Source organism: Siniperca chuatsi, linkage group LG5, assembly GCF_020085105.1.
Source record: "Siniperca chuatsi isolate FFG_IHB_CAS linkage group LG5, ASM2008510v1, whole genome shotgun sequence".
Taxonomy (NCBI): Eukaryota; Metazoa; Chordata; class Actinopteri; order Centrarchiformes; family Sinipercidae; genus Siniperca; species Siniperca chuatsi.
This window is the reverse complement of record NC_058046.1, coordinates 29,659,304-29,678,276: the sequence shown is the minus strand read 5'-3', so window position 1 is coordinate 29,678,276 and position 18,973 is coordinate 29,659,304. Positions and strand designations below refer to the sequence as shown.

At 38.5% G+C, this 18,973-nt stretch overlaps 1 protein-coding gene across 50 annotated transcripts in view; it reads left to right on the top strand.

Moving 5' to 3' along the window:
- camk2b1 (calcium/calmodulin-dependent protein kinase (CaM kinase) II beta 1) overlaps positions 1-18,973 on the top strand; it is a 74,191-nt gene that overhangs the window by 11,432 nt on the left and 43,786 nt on the right. For 46 of the 50 annotated variants that reach the window (XM_044197657.1, XM_044197659.1, XM_044197662.1 and 43 more), the window contains exons 3-5: positions 4,891-4,950; positions 5,615-5,669; positions 5,993-6,058. In XM_044197657.1, coding sequence (XP_044053592.1) covers positions 4,891-4,950; positions 5,615-5,669; positions 5,993-6,058 — 181 coding nt within the window. Of the gene's footprint in view, positions 1-4,890; positions 4,951-5,614; positions 5,670-5,992; positions 6,059-13,172; positions 13,246-18,973 lie in introns of all 50 variants that reach the window. The other 4 variants (XM_044197658.1, XM_044197670.1, XM_044197708.1 and 1 more) reach the window with 1 other exon arrangement.

The following is an 18,973-nucleotide window of genomic DNA, read 5'->3' as shown; positions in this document are numbered from 1 at the left end:
CTGAGGGCCCTGTGCCTGTACACCTACATGCCTTTAGCACGGGACTCTCATCTGACTCTCTCCAGTTCTCTGTGACACACACACACACACACACACTCTCATACAGATATTCAGACAGTCATAGCAGAGGAGCTGAGACTATGATGCATTCAGTCAACTGCACAGTGAAGTCTATGAATAATCTATTATAGCTCCATCAAGAAAAGACTAAAGATTTCTTGTTTATTGTGGTCTAAATACTTGAAGCCGTGATGATTCACTGACTCAAAAGTCATGAATACCACTCGGTTATGATATTAAACATAAGCTTTTATGAATAATCATAGTTGTGGCCTAGGAGGATAAGATACAATGAGGTAAAAGATTGCGCATAATATTATATGCCAACAAACAAAGCCAGGCTTCTCCTCTGTGTGTAACATCTTCCAGTCACCGCACCCCACCCCAACCCCTTGCAGCCGCAAAACATTTAATGCCAATCCAACACATGTAAAGAGGAAATGTAGGACAGGTCTGTTGGGCAAGGCCTCCAGCCAATCACAGAGCTTGTTTATTGGCAGTGATCTCTGGACAGGGGTTGCCAGAGGTTGCTGTATGGCTTTGTAATTTATCATTATAGAGAGCAGTTGTGCTTGTGTGTGAATATACAGGTGTGTGTCTGTATGTGTGTGTGGTGTTTGAGATTCACCTGCAATGCAGTAGCAGTGATCTGACCTGGTTTGGCCAGCCAGCTTTGTGTCAATGTCAAATAACCAGGACAGATGTAGTCACCTCAGTTGAGTGCGTATTAAACCTTAGTATTAAGCCTTATTATAAAGTGAAATGACTAATTACACAAGTAAATCCTGATTTTTTTTAGTAATCCATACTTTTTTACTACCAATACACAGTCTAGTCTGCTTGTAGGTTAAAATTTAAAGCAGTATTTCACTTTTATGACATCAAGTTTTAATGACCTACGCTTTGTCTATTGACATAATTTAGGTTAAATTGAAGGATGACACACAACGGGCTGAGAGAATTTAGGTGGTTTTTTTGGTTGCTTATTCTATTGTTCATTTGAATATTTGACTGACTCACTGAGTTCTGATCAGCCTGCATTACCAATGTTACACCACACATGTGACCACAGTTTCAGACAGTAAACTAATTACAGTAAGCACCACGCCATGGAGGTAATGTTTTGATCCCCATTTGTGTTTACTTGTTGGTGCAAAAAAAGAAGAAAATAATTTTTTAACCTTAAGGGATAGGGCATTTCGAACATGTTTATTTTTTTTATTGTGTATCGCTGATATTTGATGCTCAGTCAAATCCAGAAGCAGTTTAAAATTTCTATAACAATAATAGCTAATCATAACTAGCTTACACAATGACACAAGCCAATCGACTGCCATCTATTAGTCCACCAGTTAGTCCATCCAACCATCCATCCATTTTTTTCTGTCCATTTGTCAACGCAGCCACGATCCATCTCTTCTTACAGTCATCTGACTATCTGTATTCAGAACTACAGTGGTGGGAACATCAAATAAGACTATGATACCCTAGACCATCTTGACAATTCATCCACTGCCTAAACCCCCACACTGCCCCTCACCCCCAGGTTATCTCACACAGTACAGACTGTATGGACAGTTGGGCCTTCTTTATGAGAAGAGCAGTCAAAGAGTTACAAAACCTTGTGTGAGTGGTCTGACATTGGCAGATCATCTGTCATTCACAGTGTTGGCTATACGTTTATCTCCCATTGATCCAGCCTGATAATGCTGGGATAAAGGACCTGAATAGCGACCTTCCTTGTTACAGAGGAGGTTGTATATATAATTTTAAGCCAATCTCCAGCTGTAAATCCCCAAGACAAGTTGTCTGTGATCCATACGGTTTTCCAATCCCAAAGGATCCCAAGCTGAGGCAAGGCTAGAAAGAAGAACGATTGTTTGTATCACTATTTTTATTTGTAGTTGCCGTGCCCAATAATAACAGAATATCGCTGTGTCAGCATTATTTAAACAGTATGATTTATGTACTGGCTTTACTTTAAAACTCAGTATGTTGATACGAAAGTGAATGTCTTTCTTAAATTGATATTTAATATAAATAATGAATAGTTTTTACCAATACCAATTAGCAATATAATTTTCACTTCAGCCTTCAGTCATGCAGTCCTTCAAAGACGTGTGGATAACAAAGGCTCAGTCTGCCCATCTGGTAGACTAAGCTAAGATGAACCATTGCGCTTACTCAAAGCCAATTCTGTACTTACAGAGTAATGTCAGCAGATGCTACCGACAGAATGAAATGTGATGCTGCCTTGTGCTTATGACATGTTTTCCATCATTTGACATTGTGGTATGATGGATAACATATCTGGGAGTGTTCAACACAAGTGGACAGTTGGTAATTTTTAAGGATTAAGCCAGGCACGGTGAGTTTAGCTAGAGTGAAAGCATGGCAGTGCTTAGTGAGGAAACTGTAAAGATGTGATCCTTCGTGGACAATAGCCTTATTTGGGGTGATAATTCTTGGTACCTCTTCCCCAATGATTAACAAATATCTTATTCAATGTGTTTCTGAACACACTGATAAACTGCGAAGAGATAAATCTATTTCTTGAAATTTTAGCCCATTAACAGTGTCTGAAATGCCATTTTTAACACAGAACAAACAAACAAATGGAGAAAAAACATTCAGTGTGTCCTCATCCAAAACCAAAATTAAAAATTGAAGAACAACAAAAACAAGTAGCAGGCGGTGGTGGTTGGTGAAACAACAGCAGCAATCAGCAATGTCTTATTCTTTCAGCAGAAAGACAGCAACCAGGCTTTGTGCATATTAATCGCCCTTGCATTTGTTTCTCCTTCCTCTTCCTCCTCTGTCCCCTCTTCAACACTCCTCCACTCCTTTCTCCGCCTCGCTCCTCTCATCTTGTAAGACTATAATCACTGGGCTTACACTTCACTGTCACTCCTCAATGCCAGCATGAATGTGTGCTCTTGTGTTTTGCATGTCTATTTGTGTGCCTGCATGTACTGTACGTGTATAGTATTTGTGTGTTTTTAAGCCCATGCAACTTGTACATGGGTGTGGGTGAACACATGCATTTCCATGTTTATGCCCTCTGCTGTGCTCTGCATGCCTGCAGATACAGGGTGGTCCACCCCTAGTGTGTGTGTGTGTGTGTTGGTATGTGGGTTAAGATTGCTGCTTTCTTGATAACCATGGTATCCAGGTTGGCTAACATCATTAAGCTGTTGTATAAGCGTACACTCGCACACACATAAATACATAATCTACATACATAGTCTGTTTATCAGACAATAAGTAAGTAGGCCTGTATTCTGACTCACAGGGAATGATATTATAATTATGTTGCTTTCGTAACCTGATATGTTTCTTGTTAAAACATGATAATGGAGCAGAATGTAACAAGATATATCAACAACAGGATATCAGGGTTTTTTTGGGGTTGGGTTTATTGTTTTATTTATTTTTTGGTTGGCTTGGATGTAAAATTATTTGCTGTATTTTTTAGAATGGATTTTTACAGTATGTATGCCTTGTGGTTAAGACGTCAACATTTAATAGTTTCCAGGAAATAAATTTAGCAGATACAGAAAAGTATTTTTTTAGGGTAACAGGTCAAATACCTTTTTCGTACAGTATGATAGAAATAGGTTGAAAGGAGAAAAGTATAAATTGAATCTGTTTTGGAAACAAAATATGTTGAGATATTTTAAGTTTAAGCTTTTTTAAGGTGCCCTGTGGAGGTGACCTCTAGTAGCACAGTGGAGCAGATCTACAGTTTGCGGTAATGCTCACTAAAGGCGGGAAGAAGAAGACTGCTAGCTAGTAAACATGGATGTAAACAATGAAGGTTTCAAAATGTTAAAAAAATTGGTTTTGCAAATGTTTTATGAGGAAGGAAATGCATTAAATATGTTTGTTTGACCTGAAGGACAGTCAAGTCAAGTCAGTTTTATTTCTATAGCCCAATGTCACAAATCACAAATTCGTCTCATGGCGCTTCACAATCTGTACAGCATACCACACACTCTCTCCTTAGACCCTCGACACAGTCTGTTTTGGTGAGTAACACTTAATGTAAACATAACCTTTGTTTGTTAATAAACACAGGGCACCTTGAAGACAATACAACTTTGAACTTTGTAAAGCACAAATTCAGATTTTTTCATTTTTTCCATGAATCTAACTTTTCTTTAGTCTCGAATTGTTTGGTTTGAGTGGATTTTACAATACTTTCTTGTCCCCACACAAGTCAATTTATAAAGTTATTAGTTGTCGTGCCTTAATAAAACTGGGTCCGGGTTTGGGGAAATATTATTATTTCTTTTGCTGTAGATTGAAATGGCACAACGATGGCTTGGCGATAGGAAGAAGAAGCACACAAACTGGCAAACATTTGCACTGTGCCTCACATTGTACATCCATGTGTTGATTTCTGCCCCAACGTTAACATCCAACCCTCATTTCAATGTATGGATTGAAGGACTGCCTTACCTTTTTGATTGTTGTTAATCTATCCATCCATCAGGGAAGCACCAATGATCTTGTCAAAGCCTGAAGAAACAACTCATGTCATTATTATATTTAAGATTTTTCAGATTTACGCCCATTGGGTGGATCTACATACTGTAGTTCATTTGGCAATGTGTGTGTGTCATATCTCAGACAGAGTGGATTTTTATAAAACTTCGAAATGACATTCCTCACCGCAGTGTTTTGACATTTTCACATTTAACCTGATTGTCTCAAGCGGGCTGCTACAATATCAGGTCATAATGAGATAGTGTATTTGCAGTCAGATTTTAAGAATAACTCCTCATTATCTCTCTCTCTTTTTCTCTTTCTATCTCCGTTGCCCTTCAGATCACCAGAAGCTGGAGCGAGAGGCTCGGATTTGTCGCTTGTTGAAACACCCCAACATCGGTGAGGACATGTCTTTCTATTTTTGCTCTTCTTACCACTAACATCTGTCTGATTAAATAATAGAACTATTCTAATCTAATCTAATCTATTACCACCTACTTCCAAGACCTATGTTATTGTTTTGATTTTGCATAACATCTATTTATTACATCTTATCACAAAATAAATCACATTTGTACTACTTTTTGTAAAGTGAAATCAATTTGTTAGTATTAACTAAAAATGTAAACCCATTTATTACAACTTAATACAAAAGACTACTACTGATTATCAGACAAAATATAATAGTAGCAATATACAGTACTGTAATATACAAGTGTAACCTAATATCCATCTATTTCTGTTAAGTAAGTATTGCCAGAACCCCCTACCGTACTGTAAATATATATGATGTAAGACCCAATTATTATGACTCCCTGTGGTTTCTACCCCACACACACGCTGTAACTCCCTCTTTATCTCTGTATTTCCTTTTTTTTATTCTCCTAGTTGAAATGCAGCAGTGTTACCCTGTGTTATTCAGAAATGCATGTTCAAAAAACAAATAGTTTTTAGGTTCCAATTATACTCAGACAAGGAATTAATAATAAAATACAATAAAATAACGACAAATATACTGAAAAGCAGACATTTATCTCCTAATCTGTTTATCTTTCTCCTCCAGTTCGTCTTCATGACAGTATATCAGAGGAGGGCTTCCACTACCTCCTGTTTGACTTGTAAGTCATCCTCCTCTCTTTCCCCACTCCTGCCTACATATACAATTACATAACTCTCTCTCTATATTACCCCACCCCCCGACCACCACCACCCACACCCTCCACATCCATCTCTTGGCAATTCCTCTAGTTTCCATGGTAACAGTGTGGGAAGGGGGAGGATTGGGGAAAGGGGGGGAACTGTAGGAAACAAGAAATGAAATAGGAATCCTTGATTTATAGCCTTCATAGCCCCCCCACCACCTCCTCCAATCCAAGCATCCTAATTTTAATAAGTGTGTTTCTGTTTGTGTGTGTGTGTGTGTGTGCGCGCACACTTGCAGGGTGACTGGAGGTGAGCTGTTTGAGGACATCGTAGCCAGAGAGTATTACAGCGAGGCCGATGCCAGGTAGGAATACAGCCTTCACTCCTGTATGTGTGAAAGGGCTTCTCCTTGTCCTTAAATGGTCTGTGTCTTCTGCTGTCTTCTCTCGTCTGTTGTTTCTTAGTTTTACATATTTTTCCTCTGCTTTACTCTCTTTTCTACTGTTCGCTCCTGTTCTTCTCACTTTCGTGTTTACTTTTACTTTCTGCTCTGCTCTCTTTTCCTGTTTTCTGCTCCTCACGTTCCTTCTGTGCATGTTTTCTCATTCTTTGCTATTTTTTTCTCTTGACTTTTTTTCTTGTTAGTTTTTACTGTCCTCGCTTTTGTTTCTATTGCTTTTTCTCTTCTCTAGTTCTAGTTGTTCTCATTTCTCTCTTTCTGTTAACTTAACTTCTAAGTTTACCTCCTATTTTCATTGCCATATTACTATTTTTTCTTTGCTCTTTTCTTCTTTTCCTCCTTCTTCATTTTCACTATTCCTCCTCTGTCCTTTACTTTATCCTTTACATCAATGCCACAGTACTTCACCTCTGACACTGACACAGGAGCGACCTTTATGTCCAATCCAAGGTCTTGCCCTATATGGGTTTTCCAGGCCAAATCAGATTTTTCAAAAGCCACTTTTCAGGTTTTCAAATGTTACAAGTGCAGTGGATGTAGTTGCTTAGTCTATTTTGGACAATACAGTGGCCAATTTAAGTAAAATAGTTCAATTTCAAAGTGCAGCACAGCTTTTTGTGACTGCATCTAATATCTGGTAGTAAAAATTAAGCTACTAGCAATGCTCTGTTTGTAATAAATGGAAAAGTGATTTCTGCAAAGTGGAAAACATACCACAGCAAAAAGCACTTAACACAAGGAAAAAATAGTTTTTGTTGATACATCTTAAAATGTGTTCTCAAAATATTTTACATATTAGTGGTTTTCCCCCAACATGTATAATGTGGCAGTAAAATAGTCTCTAAAACATAATTAGACCATGACACAGGACACTCTGAACCTCAGGACCTAACAATTACCTTGCTAATAACAGTAAAAACTGCATTGTTTGTCACATAGAAGGTCGCTGAAATTTGTAATGATACCAACAAACTCTTATTGGCCTTAAATGATCCAATTAGCTTGACTGGTGCAGGTGGTCCAGGGTACACCTCTATACTGTTATGTTGCCCCCTTCATTTTTCCCTGTGGTTTCCCTTAGTCAAACAGTGGGAGAGATAAAAACAAGTATGTAAGCAGAACAAAACAAATGGCCCTGCCCACCTGTAGTGTTTCTGTGAATGTGGACAGTCTCACCTTCTCTGTGTTTTTTTTTCTTAATTTTCATTCAGCCCTCTTCTTCACTTTCTTTTTCACCCCCCACCACAACCCATGTTGTTTTATATCTCACTCCCACCACTCGTGCTGACTCATCGACACACACAGTTCACTTTAACCAATGGCGGAAGAGGAAATGGAGTAGTGGGGGGGTGGGCAGACAATAGGCTGAGAGAAGAGTGAGAGAGATACTTGAAAATGACAGTTGTGGTGTGGGTGTTAGTCCATTCAGCAACAGTAAAAGTGAAACTGAATAGTCTGATATTGTATATCAGACTATAAGACATAAGACATAATACTATATTGTATTATGTCTTCAGCCCTAGTCTCTACTCTAAAACCGTTTGACTTGTAGCTTGAGAACAGTGAAGTCGGGTAATTTGAGCAAAGTGTTATCTAATCTAACTGGCTTTGTAACCAGTTTGTATTACATTCATACATTCATTCAGAATGCTTCAAGTCTTAAATGTCCACTATGTTACATTTGATGAAAGAATTATTTTTAGTTTCAGTTTCCTTAACTAGAAAATGAGATTTTCTGGTTTTGTCCAGATGACTTCATGTGGTCATGAAAAAATCTGCATTTATGGAAAAATGTCTCTTTCATATCCTTGGGTAGAAAGTAATCCCAGACCAGGTTTGTAAATGAGAGCTGTAGTGCACAGTTTACTGACATCACATTACTTGATTGCTGGGTAATGAAGTCCTCAAAATCCAATTAGTCTTATTAGTCTGTTCCATTAAATATAAATAAGAGGCACCACTCTTGCTCACCTTATAAATGCATTTATTTGTTCTATATGATTCACATCATTACTTTTTTTCAGATTGACAGAATGAATCAGATAGAATGCAAAGGTTTTCATTCATATTATCCATCTATTTTCTGTACCCCTGTATCCCATTCAGTGCTGCATTGCTGGGTCAGGTTCAATCCCAAGTGCTAACCACTGAGCCACCGTGTAACCCCAGGTGACGTTTCAATGAAACAATTTTAATTGTGTACAAGTAGTCTAAAAACAATTCTAGTGGGGGCAAGAGAGGCAAGCTTTGGCTCACAGCTCAGCTTTTAGTCAGTGCAGTAAGCTCCATCACCAATTAAATCAAGCAATATGGCCTATTTCTTATAGTCATAGAGTGTCTGGTTAGCTCATAGGGTGGATTGGATATACATTATGGTTTCATTATTGCTCTGCAATAGGTCTAGAATTATTTTTGATCTAGTTTTAACAAAGTATTCAGCAAAATCTTGGTTTGATTTGATGACAGCTGCTGCTGCCATGCAGCAACAACGGGTGGCATATAGGCACACATGTCACTCACAGTGAAAAGGTCATATTCCACAGTAGTCTGTAATTTGTTCTGTGTAATGCAAACATACAAATCCTGGCTTCTAGAAAATATAAAACAATGTGTGTATGAGGGCACAAAAATTAAACTTGAAAGCTCTCATGTCCTTTTAAACCTATTTGCAGCTACCAGAAAGCTTTTTGCTCTTTTTGCTATTTGAAGTGCATCTACAGCTCTCTGCTTGGTTTTTAACCGCTAACATAATCAAATGTATTTTTGCACAAACAGTGCAAAAATCAATCAATTATGATTGTACAATATGTGGGAAATCTCTTCCCAAACAAAGCTTGAGCTTAATGCAACTTATTCAATAACATTGTGTTAGTTTTTAAATATAATCTGCATGAAATGTCAAAATATGTAGTTACAACTAGAAAACCCCCCTTTAATGTATTAAGAGATGGTGACAGCATATCTGAGGCAAAGAGAATATAGAAATCTGACTTTCAGTCACTAAATCTCCGTTCTGAAGGATGACTGTTAAAGAAAAAAAAACAAGCTGACAGCCTGACACCCTACAGCGTTGCAGAAGTAGACTCATTTACACACGCAAACACATTTTATACCTAAATCAGAGAGAAAGTGTCTGTCTGTGTGTGTGTGTGTGTGTGTGTGTGTGTGTGTGTGTGTGTGTGTGTGAGTTTCACACCAGTGATGATGATCTTTATATCATACTGGCCTCAGTATCAATAGACAGTTCCCATAATTTAAAAAGTGATCATTGTCTCACTTACTGAATGCACATATTGCAAAAAATAATTTTAAAAGTCTGTATTATGTGCCCCTTTAAACTGTGAAATCAAAACATAAAGTTCCATATACTGTCTCGTCCAGCCAAGTTGAGGCCAACATATGAGATTCTCATGTAAGCATACTCATCTGTCTTATTTTCACTGTAAGCAGTACAAAGGCTATTTGCAGTTGAAACTTGATAGTTTTTGATATTAAAGCACCGCCATCAATATTCAAGAGTGCTGTATCTTTTTGCTTTCCTGCACCTTGGACCTGCAAAGCTGCAACAGATTTTTTGCCCTTTTACACTGGCAGATAAACTTTCAGCTGTGTCTGGGTTAGTCGCTCAAACCATAAGTGGCGATGTCAAAAATAGGCTGGTGTATTCTGTTTGTGGATTTTACAAGGCGGTCATTATTTTGTCCTTAAGGTGAAGGATTTCAGTTTGCTAATTATCTGGTATTTTGCCTGTTCATCTCCTGTGCGCTGCTAAGGAGGACAGTTATTTTGTCAAAACTGCATATTTAGCAGTCTCCAACAGCTGCCAGCAAATTTCTACTTATGTTTGATGCTGAGGAACTTCTCTTTTGGCTTTGGTCCAGTCCTTTTTGCCAGCTAACAAAGGCTGAAGTGATGCACAATACGTGCATGCTTGATGGACTATTAATTGTATCCAGCTCGTTTACTGGTTTTGTTTTCTGTTTGGTAAATGTGGAAATGTACTTTATTCTTTGTGTGTGTGTGTGTGTGTGTGTGTAAGCTGAATTCCATGTACCTACCTTAATCTACAGTACTAATAACTGCTTATCTAAACCCCTAGTGATTGCTGTCTTTCCCACCCACCTTGTAACCCTTGCAGTACTCATCCCTGGCTCATGCACACACACACACACACACACACACACACACACACACAGGTTATCCAGGCCAGTCCCTCCCACCCTCACTCCCTTGGAGACCAGCAAGAAGTGGGACTTTAATTAGCTACGATAATTAGTCTCACACACACACACACACAGTCACACAGACCCCAAAACTGTGCTTCATCACACCTTGTCGCCCCGTCAGAATCTATCAGAGTTTCTCTTCAGTAGTGTTTGATTGGATGGAGGCCATTATGAGTAGAACTTGGAAGTAAATTACACCTAAAGCTGTATCAAGGAATTTTTCCTCACTAGGGAGCAAACAGACTAAAAAACAATGTCCCAGAAACACAGCACTGTCGATTTATTAAATTGTTTTGGCTAAATTGTTAGCAAACCATTGCTTACATACACATTCAGCAAACACAGAGAAACATGAGCTTCCTATGCTTCTGTACACCGGAGGCTAATATTCACACAGCGATGGTTTTGTCCCCTGAGAAAAATATCTGAGTCTTTAGCTACAAGATGCTGCCATGGATAGTTTATGCTTGAGTTTCCATGGTGAACTATTTTACAAGATTGTCTTGTTGTTTTTACATCCTAATACATTTATTTCTGTTGTTACACAGCACTGAAAACATGGCAGGAAACATTAATTTTTCCCATTCTGATTCTGTTTTGCAAGTATTGCAACACAAGCTTGGACATACTTTATTTCAATACAGTGTGTATTTTAGTATACACAGGCATTTGAGAGGGAGAGAAGGTGCCCTCTCTTGACATACAGACTGGCTCTGTATTTGATTTTCCTCCCAGTATCTCTTTACTTCCCTGCAGAAAACAGTGGGACATTGTAGCTGAAATGCTGAGCAAGTCACATTTTTTGGCAAGTGTGACGAAGGCTGCACTTTTTTCCTTATTTGCCTCACCAGGAGTTCATCAACAGACGAATCCTTTGGAATGACATAATGGTTTTGGACAGGGAGATATTCAAGGCACACACAAATGGACAAGTGGGATGGAGATGCTTTCCTATTTCTAAATGCCGGGTCACTGACAGGTCAAGTCATGTGTCCATGCATGCATACAGTAAAGTTTCCCATCATTTTCACTTTATATCAATGAGCAAAAGTCAGCTCACACTGCAGGACAAGGAAGTGTGAATAACTGAACGTAGGACTGGTCACTGTAAAGAAATGAAGCAGTAAAGTGTGTTATTCTCTGTGGATCTTAGCCTCTTATCTGACTAAGTCTGAGGCATGAGCTTTCTGGAAGAATAAAACACAAAATGGGGAGTGGACAATGATATCACTTATGATGAATACTGATAACTGTGTGACCCCTGCACAATGAAAAAGATGAACCAAACTAGCAAAGGTTTTGTCTGTCTTGTACACCCCCATCTATGCTTTCCTGTAATGTATCATTACCAGTTTGAGTCATCCATCTTAGGGAGGCACAAAGGTCTGCATAATTTGTTAGCGATGATGTACTTACTTAAGCTTCACTGTCATTTGTTGACGATGCATTTGGTGAACCATCTGGTCAGTTATGTAAAGGTGATTCTTCACAGGTGCTTACTTTACTCCTTCAGTGCACAGGGCTCTTACTTTGGGTTTCTTACCTATGGGTTAAAAGTCAGGTTAATGTTAGATACCATTAAAATTAGTTCAGGACAAGAACTTCTAAGATCTAAGATTAGAGAGTAACTGAATACAAGGGTAAAAAGCATTGTTTCACTGCCCTCTCTGGTTAAAAGTTTAGTATAAGTATGTTGCAGCCATCACTGATGCTGGGTGTTTACTTTTGTTCTTCTTACTTTTCTGTTATGAAATATATAAAACTTAATAGTAGAATTAGGTTCATGTATGTTTGGTTACAGATTACGGTTTAAGATCAGGAAATGAATGCAGTCAGTAGAAAGTCATGTGTTGTTGTTTTTTTTAGATTTGTCTGTATAGACGTGTGTGTGTGTTTATGAGCAAGAATGCACATATATCTCTCTCATTCTCTCTCTCAGTCCTCCCACTCACTAGACACTGTGTGGGTGTGGATCCTGCAGGCTGCCTGCCTCTTTGTGCCTGCAATTAGTCATATATTCTGCACATTACACTCTCTCATTGCACCAAGCCTACATACACACAGATTTAAATGTACACACACAAAATGTGATGTAGGTACATGTATCTCCTGCAGTGCACACACAGTGTTTTCCTTTTAGAGATGGGAAAATAACCTGGCAACTGCCCACCAGTCTTCTATGATTCAGTTTCATCCGATACATAAGTGTTCTATTTCTGGTATTATTATCTCTTTTTGCTCTTCAAAAGCTTCCTATCTTCTCTTTCACTATCTGTCACCTTTTTTTCTTTTGGTTTCCTCTCCTCACTTCTCCTCTCCTTTGTCGGTGTTGTTGTAATTTTTGTCTGGCAGATTGTTCTCCTGTGGCTGCTCTTGTCTCATCATGTTTAAAAAAAAAGCAAAACGAAACGTTTTTGTCTCCTCCACCCACATTCACCCATCACTCCCCTTCCAACATCTCTATCTGCATCAATCTCCCTCTCCTTCACCTCTCTCTTGTCTTTCGCCCGTTATCCGTCATCTCCTCCTCCTCATTTCTTTTGACATCTCTGTCATTTGGCCTCCTCTAATCTAACCTGCCATTTTCTCATCTTCAATTTTGTCTTATTCATCTCCGATTGGCCCTACACATCACTCTGTTCACCCGGCATCCTCTTTCTTCTCCTTCACCCCCCCGCATTTATCCACCTTAATTCCTCTCTCTGTACATCCCCTTGATCAATCCATCTCCATCCCTCCTTTCACTCCCCTCCACCCCCACTGTCCCTCCTCTCTCTGTTTTGTCTTCACAGTCACTGTATCCATCAGATTCTAGACAGTGTCCATCACATTCACCAACATGACATAGTGCACAGGGACCTGAAGGTTAGTATATGTAGAGGACCATCTGCATCCCTCACCCCCCTCACCTCCCCCACAACCTTTGCCTGCTTCCTTTCCTTCCTCCGTCCCTTTTCTCCTGCCTTCCTTCCTTCCTTCCTCCTCCGTCTCGTCTGTTCGTGACGTTCCTGTCAGTTGCTGATCTGATGTCCGCCTGTACGACTTGTCTCTTGGTTTGCTCTTATGTTACCTCTTTTCTTTAATGTATTGTACTTTATTTTTAAATTGGAGGACCCTGGCCTGCCTCACCCACCCTCCCCACTCCATCTGCCCTCCCACCCGTTTTCTTGTCAATCATTTTACAAACAACTACATAACAAAAGCTCCTGTTGCACTGACTGACAACCAGATCAATCAACGAATGAGCCTTGATGCACACACACGCACACACACACACACACACACACACACACACACACACACACACACACAAAACAGCCCTGCATTGAGCATACAACCTTCTACAGTTGTAATAAATATCCAGTGTTTACACATGCCCATACAACCATCAGTTTCTCTCACCAAGCTAGGTAAAAAAGTCATAGTTATATTTATTGTGATCTTCATTGATTTTTTTTCTTCCCACCTCCTCCTCCTCTCTGGCTGTTAGATGTTTATTTTATTGTATTGATCCCTGTATTTTCAAGATAGCCTCATTCAACATCGAGTACGTCATTATAGAGGTGTTTAGAGATCTTGAGCTGAAAGAACAACATAACAAAAGAAATGTGTTGCGTTTAAAACAGTATGACTTGTTTTATGATATTCTTAAAAGCATCCCCTGAGTTGGTGGTTTGTGTATGGAGATGCTTTTATCTTTGGTCCTGATTTATACCTCAGAATAGTCAGACTCAAACCAGCAGTGTCATAGTAAACCCTCATGACAGTTTCACAGGATGCTGTTGTGTTATAACTTCACTCTCTGGTTCACAACTGTTTTACTACTGTTGCTTTTAGGTTAATGCCGAAACAGCACTGCACCCCTTTCTTTTAAATACCCTTAAGTCAGAGCTATTCAGTATTAGAAGTTAAAACTTCTTACGCACACTCAGTTTACACACATTTTCACCCTGACATAAATTCTTACATGTTATGTCATAAGATTCAATGCACACTGATGTATGAGTAGTACAATGAGTAGTGACTGGAAAGGAAGCACAAATGAATGCTCTTTTTTGAAAAAATGCTTGCCATATGATGATCATCAACTAGAGATCATAATTAAGTCATCATTTTGATTTTCTCTGCAGCCCTCATGTAATTCTTTACTTTGAGTCAGCGGGTCTTTATTAGTATATTATTTATTTATTATATTATATAGTATTACAACAAGTAATTTCACAGTGGCACACTGACGACTTTACACCTTTGTGCCACTCTAATTAGGCATATAAAAAACAAAAAGGAGGAAAAGATGTCTTTAATGTGTCAAAGTATAGTTTGATTGCTTGCTTAATGAGCAAAATGACAATATAATATGGTATAGCCTAATTTAAATCACTATAACAGTGAATTTGTAATGTTTCCATAATTATAATTAGTAGCAGTATTGATAGTGATGGATTAGAGCAGTAGTTGTAGTGGTAATAGAAATTGCTGTTATTGTGGATACATACATACACAGAAGATAATCCTAAAAAAGCTGATGTGTTTTGACTTCAAGCAATGCATTTGTAGCAGTTGCTTTTATTCACAATTAATAATAATAAATGAATAATTATTCACTTTTCATTTCAATTACATCGCAAATGCTACAAAAAGACAGTAAGAACTGGTAATACAGCAATTTATCAGTTCAGAAAATACCTTCCTGAAAATTCACAAAACTGGTTAATGTCTATTTTATTGTCTCCTGCACCATCACTTTTATCAGAGTGAACCAGAGTGAAAAACAAGAGCAGATTATTTTAAGTCCCATGGTGCATTTGATCTGTACACCTTATTATTCAGTTCATCTTTTAAGAATGCTGTAAAGTGGGGTAACACTAGTTGGCAAGAGAACCATAAACAAACTATGTCTTACAGCGGATTACACACGTACACAGAAACACTGCTTATACACAAAGTGTGCATAAAGAGTGCTTTTTGTATAAAATACTAGGATATGTGACGTCTTACAATTAAAAAAAAAAAAAAAAAAAAAAAAAAGGTTTAGCTGTGTTTGCACCTGTAATGTATACATGACTGCAAGGAAGTAAATAATGTATGAAGAATCCAGGGATAAATGACACTGCCTAAATTGCAGCTGTGGTCCAGAGATTTGTATTCTAAATCAAAAATGCTGAAATGATGACACTCACTTTATTTTACTTATTTGCTGTTCAATACAGAAGACAGGGGTTCAGTGTAGTTAAAACAAAGAGTGAAAGGGAAGACTACAGAACGGATCTTAAAAAACAGCAAATATTGGGTGTGATATCCACAGCATGACCGCTCCTAACTGCTTACTAACACAGGAACATTTGGGATGGTCTCCTTCCATCGAGCACAGACACAAACGCGCACACATGCAGAGGATTCTCACCCTGCGGGTTACGGAGCTCAGCAACAGCTGACAAAGTGGGGGAGGATGGACATGGCCACGGACACACTGAACTGCATGCATACCTACACACAGGCACACATTTATGTGTGAATGAGGGTGCAACAGAACACACACACATTTTATAGATGGAAGTTGTTTTTGCCTTGACCGCACATTTACAGACACATGCAGCAGCCACATGCTCGTGTTAGCTTTTAGTGCTCTCAGCATTTGGGCTGAAAATGTGACCTACCTAGTATTTATTCATTGGGAGACCTTTAGAAACAAGATGCAGGATTCTAATTTATAGCCCTGAACTTTACGGCCATGCCAGTCCATCTTTCACTCTCACTCTCTCTTGTTTCTCTCATGTTATAATATTTCGCAGACTGACCAGACTCCTGCTTTATTGCAGGCTTCGAGGCCCTTGAGGTCCTGTACGTTTGTTACATTAAAACTGCACCGTATTTACAGCTCAGTTTCTGATAGTTTTAATTGTTAGGCTACTAGTTTACTGATTATTATTTGTTTGATCGCAAAAAATCTTGAGATAATTTGAAGGTACAGGAAAAATTATAATAGTTGCATTTTTTCCAAATCTATATACTGTATAAGTACAATATGTATGTAATGTACTGTGCAAAGCATCTGGAATGATGTAAAACATCAGACATAAATTACCATAGTTTATTAAGACTTTTCTCACACAAGTCCACATGCCAGGATGGAAGGGGCTTTTCTATTAGATACAAGTGAAATCACGAAGACAATGTAAATGATACAAACTTTTTTCCTGTGTGTGTGTGTGTGTGTGTGTTTACATTTTTCGAGGCACACACAGGGATTCTCCTTTATCAGTCCTGACATTTTTCAACAATACACAGCGGTCAACAAGCTGCTGTTTTCTCTTCTGGTGATTAGAGTAATAATGCCCTGCGTAGCGCAGCAGTCCAGCAGTTTTCCATATTCAGACCTTTTTCGGTATGTGACAACACAATTCACAACTGTTCAGAACCGAGTGTTTGAACCAGGAAATAAATATTATATAAGAAAAGAAAAACAACAACATATAACTATTTAATAATTATTTTCTTGTGACAAATTCACAAGAGCTTCCTCTATTTTCATGACCAATTTATGAAAGACTGCAAACAGCAAAGGTGTTTGATAGGTGCTAATTAATTACTGTGCATCATTTAAAGTAATCATTTTTGTCACAGTAATAAATACATGTGTTTTGTTTTTTTTGGAAGAACATTCTTCATTGCCTCATGATGATTTTATCATCTTACCTTCAAGTTGTGATATTAAGTGTATTCCTAAAATTACATGATGGTAACTTTTTTTTTTAGTGTGCCATCTTTGTCGGAACAAGGCTCATCTCCTTCAGTCAGTGATTTGTCATTTAACACTGTTTTACTTCAACTGTAAAAAATGCCCTTTAATGCCACAGAAAATATGCTTAAACATTATTTCCAATAGTGTAGGTGGAAAGAGTAATAGTGTGGTAAGAGCAAGAGAGCATCTTTTTCCATTATCCAAAAGCTTCCCTTAAGCTGCAGCTGAAAACAGGCCTGCGTTAAAAACATGCAAGGTGTTGCGTTGGTGGAAGCGTGTTGTTTCTGGCACAGGTTTGAGTAATTAATCCAAGAGTTTGAAGGGTTATCAGACACCAAAACACTGCCCAGCAGTTTATAATACTATGAGGAAGGATTTTACTGCTTTGGAAAGTTATCGCGATCGCATCAGTCATTTTATCTTTCAGTGAGACGATCGGCAGGTAAACAGTAGAAATAAAACATTCATGTTATTTGCATGTATTTGCAAACGCAGCACCTTGCTGGATGCCGTTGGATTGCGTCGTGGCAAAGGTTGACATCGTTCAACTCTGCGTCGGCACTCATCAGTCTGTCTGAATGTGGCCTTATTCAAAATTGCATAGCATTGTAGTCTATCAGGCTTCCATTGAGCAAGAAAGTGTCAACTCAGAAAGAAGCACCTTCCCTTTGATTCCTGAGGGACTGTCCAAACTCTGACATTAATAATCAGAATCAAAATCAGGTTTGTTGCCAAGTAGGTTTTCACATACAAGGAATGTATTGGAATTTTGGTGCATAACAATAAACATAATAAGAGAAAATAAAAAGTATTGTAGTTTATTGTAGATATTACATTTCTTGACATCATGTCATATGGTGCATTTGGGATTAATATTTAGAAATACAAAAATGTTAAACATACAAACACAAACCTCTGAACTTTGTCAGTGCACAGGAAGCACACATGCATGGTCAATCTTTTTTCCACACACAACGCCCACATACGACAACGTATGTGCGTGTGTGTGTGAGTGAGAGGGAGTTTGTGTCCCACAACTGGACTCAGGCAATGTATATGGCCCTACGCACACAAGTACTTGTTGTCTGTCTCATCACATATATATATATATATGAATGTATATATGTATATATGAATATATATATATATATATATATACATATATATACATACACACACATGTATATATATATACTGTATATCTTCTTTCCCCATTCAGATGTATCATCTATTCTCTGCATAGACTCCTAACCTCAATCACCCCTCAGCATCCCTCGCACAGTTTTGGAGTTTTGTGTTTTTATTTTTAGTGTCCGGTAGCTAACTGACATCAGAATGACAGTTCTTGTCAGCAGAGGCCAGCTAGGCTGGCAGTAGACATGGCATTGATCCCAGACACATCTTTTAAATGTTATTAATTGCACAATGACTCACTCCTTCCCTTACCTCCTTCATCAACGCCTTCTGTGCCCCCCATGGCCAGCCACATTCTCGCACCTCTTTCATCACCCAAGGCCTGCTGGCTAAAACATGGAGGGAGGTGGGTTATCTAGAATCCACCTGCAGCCAATTGAATAGTAAAATGTGGTTGTTAGACGAGTATGTCTATGGGTATACTCATCTACAATAATATATAGTACCTAAGACGAAGATCATAGAGTATATCCATTGGTTAGTTGCAGAATAGATTGACTCAAAGGAATCTTCTGTTGTAGAGCACCCACAGCTATGCCTTTCCAGGCCAACCGAGTTGTACCCATAGCTACAGCCAACCCCCAAAAACCTCACTAATGAAGGTCATTGATGACATCCGCTGTGCTAAAGGGTGTTCGATCGACTTTAGTCCCGCAG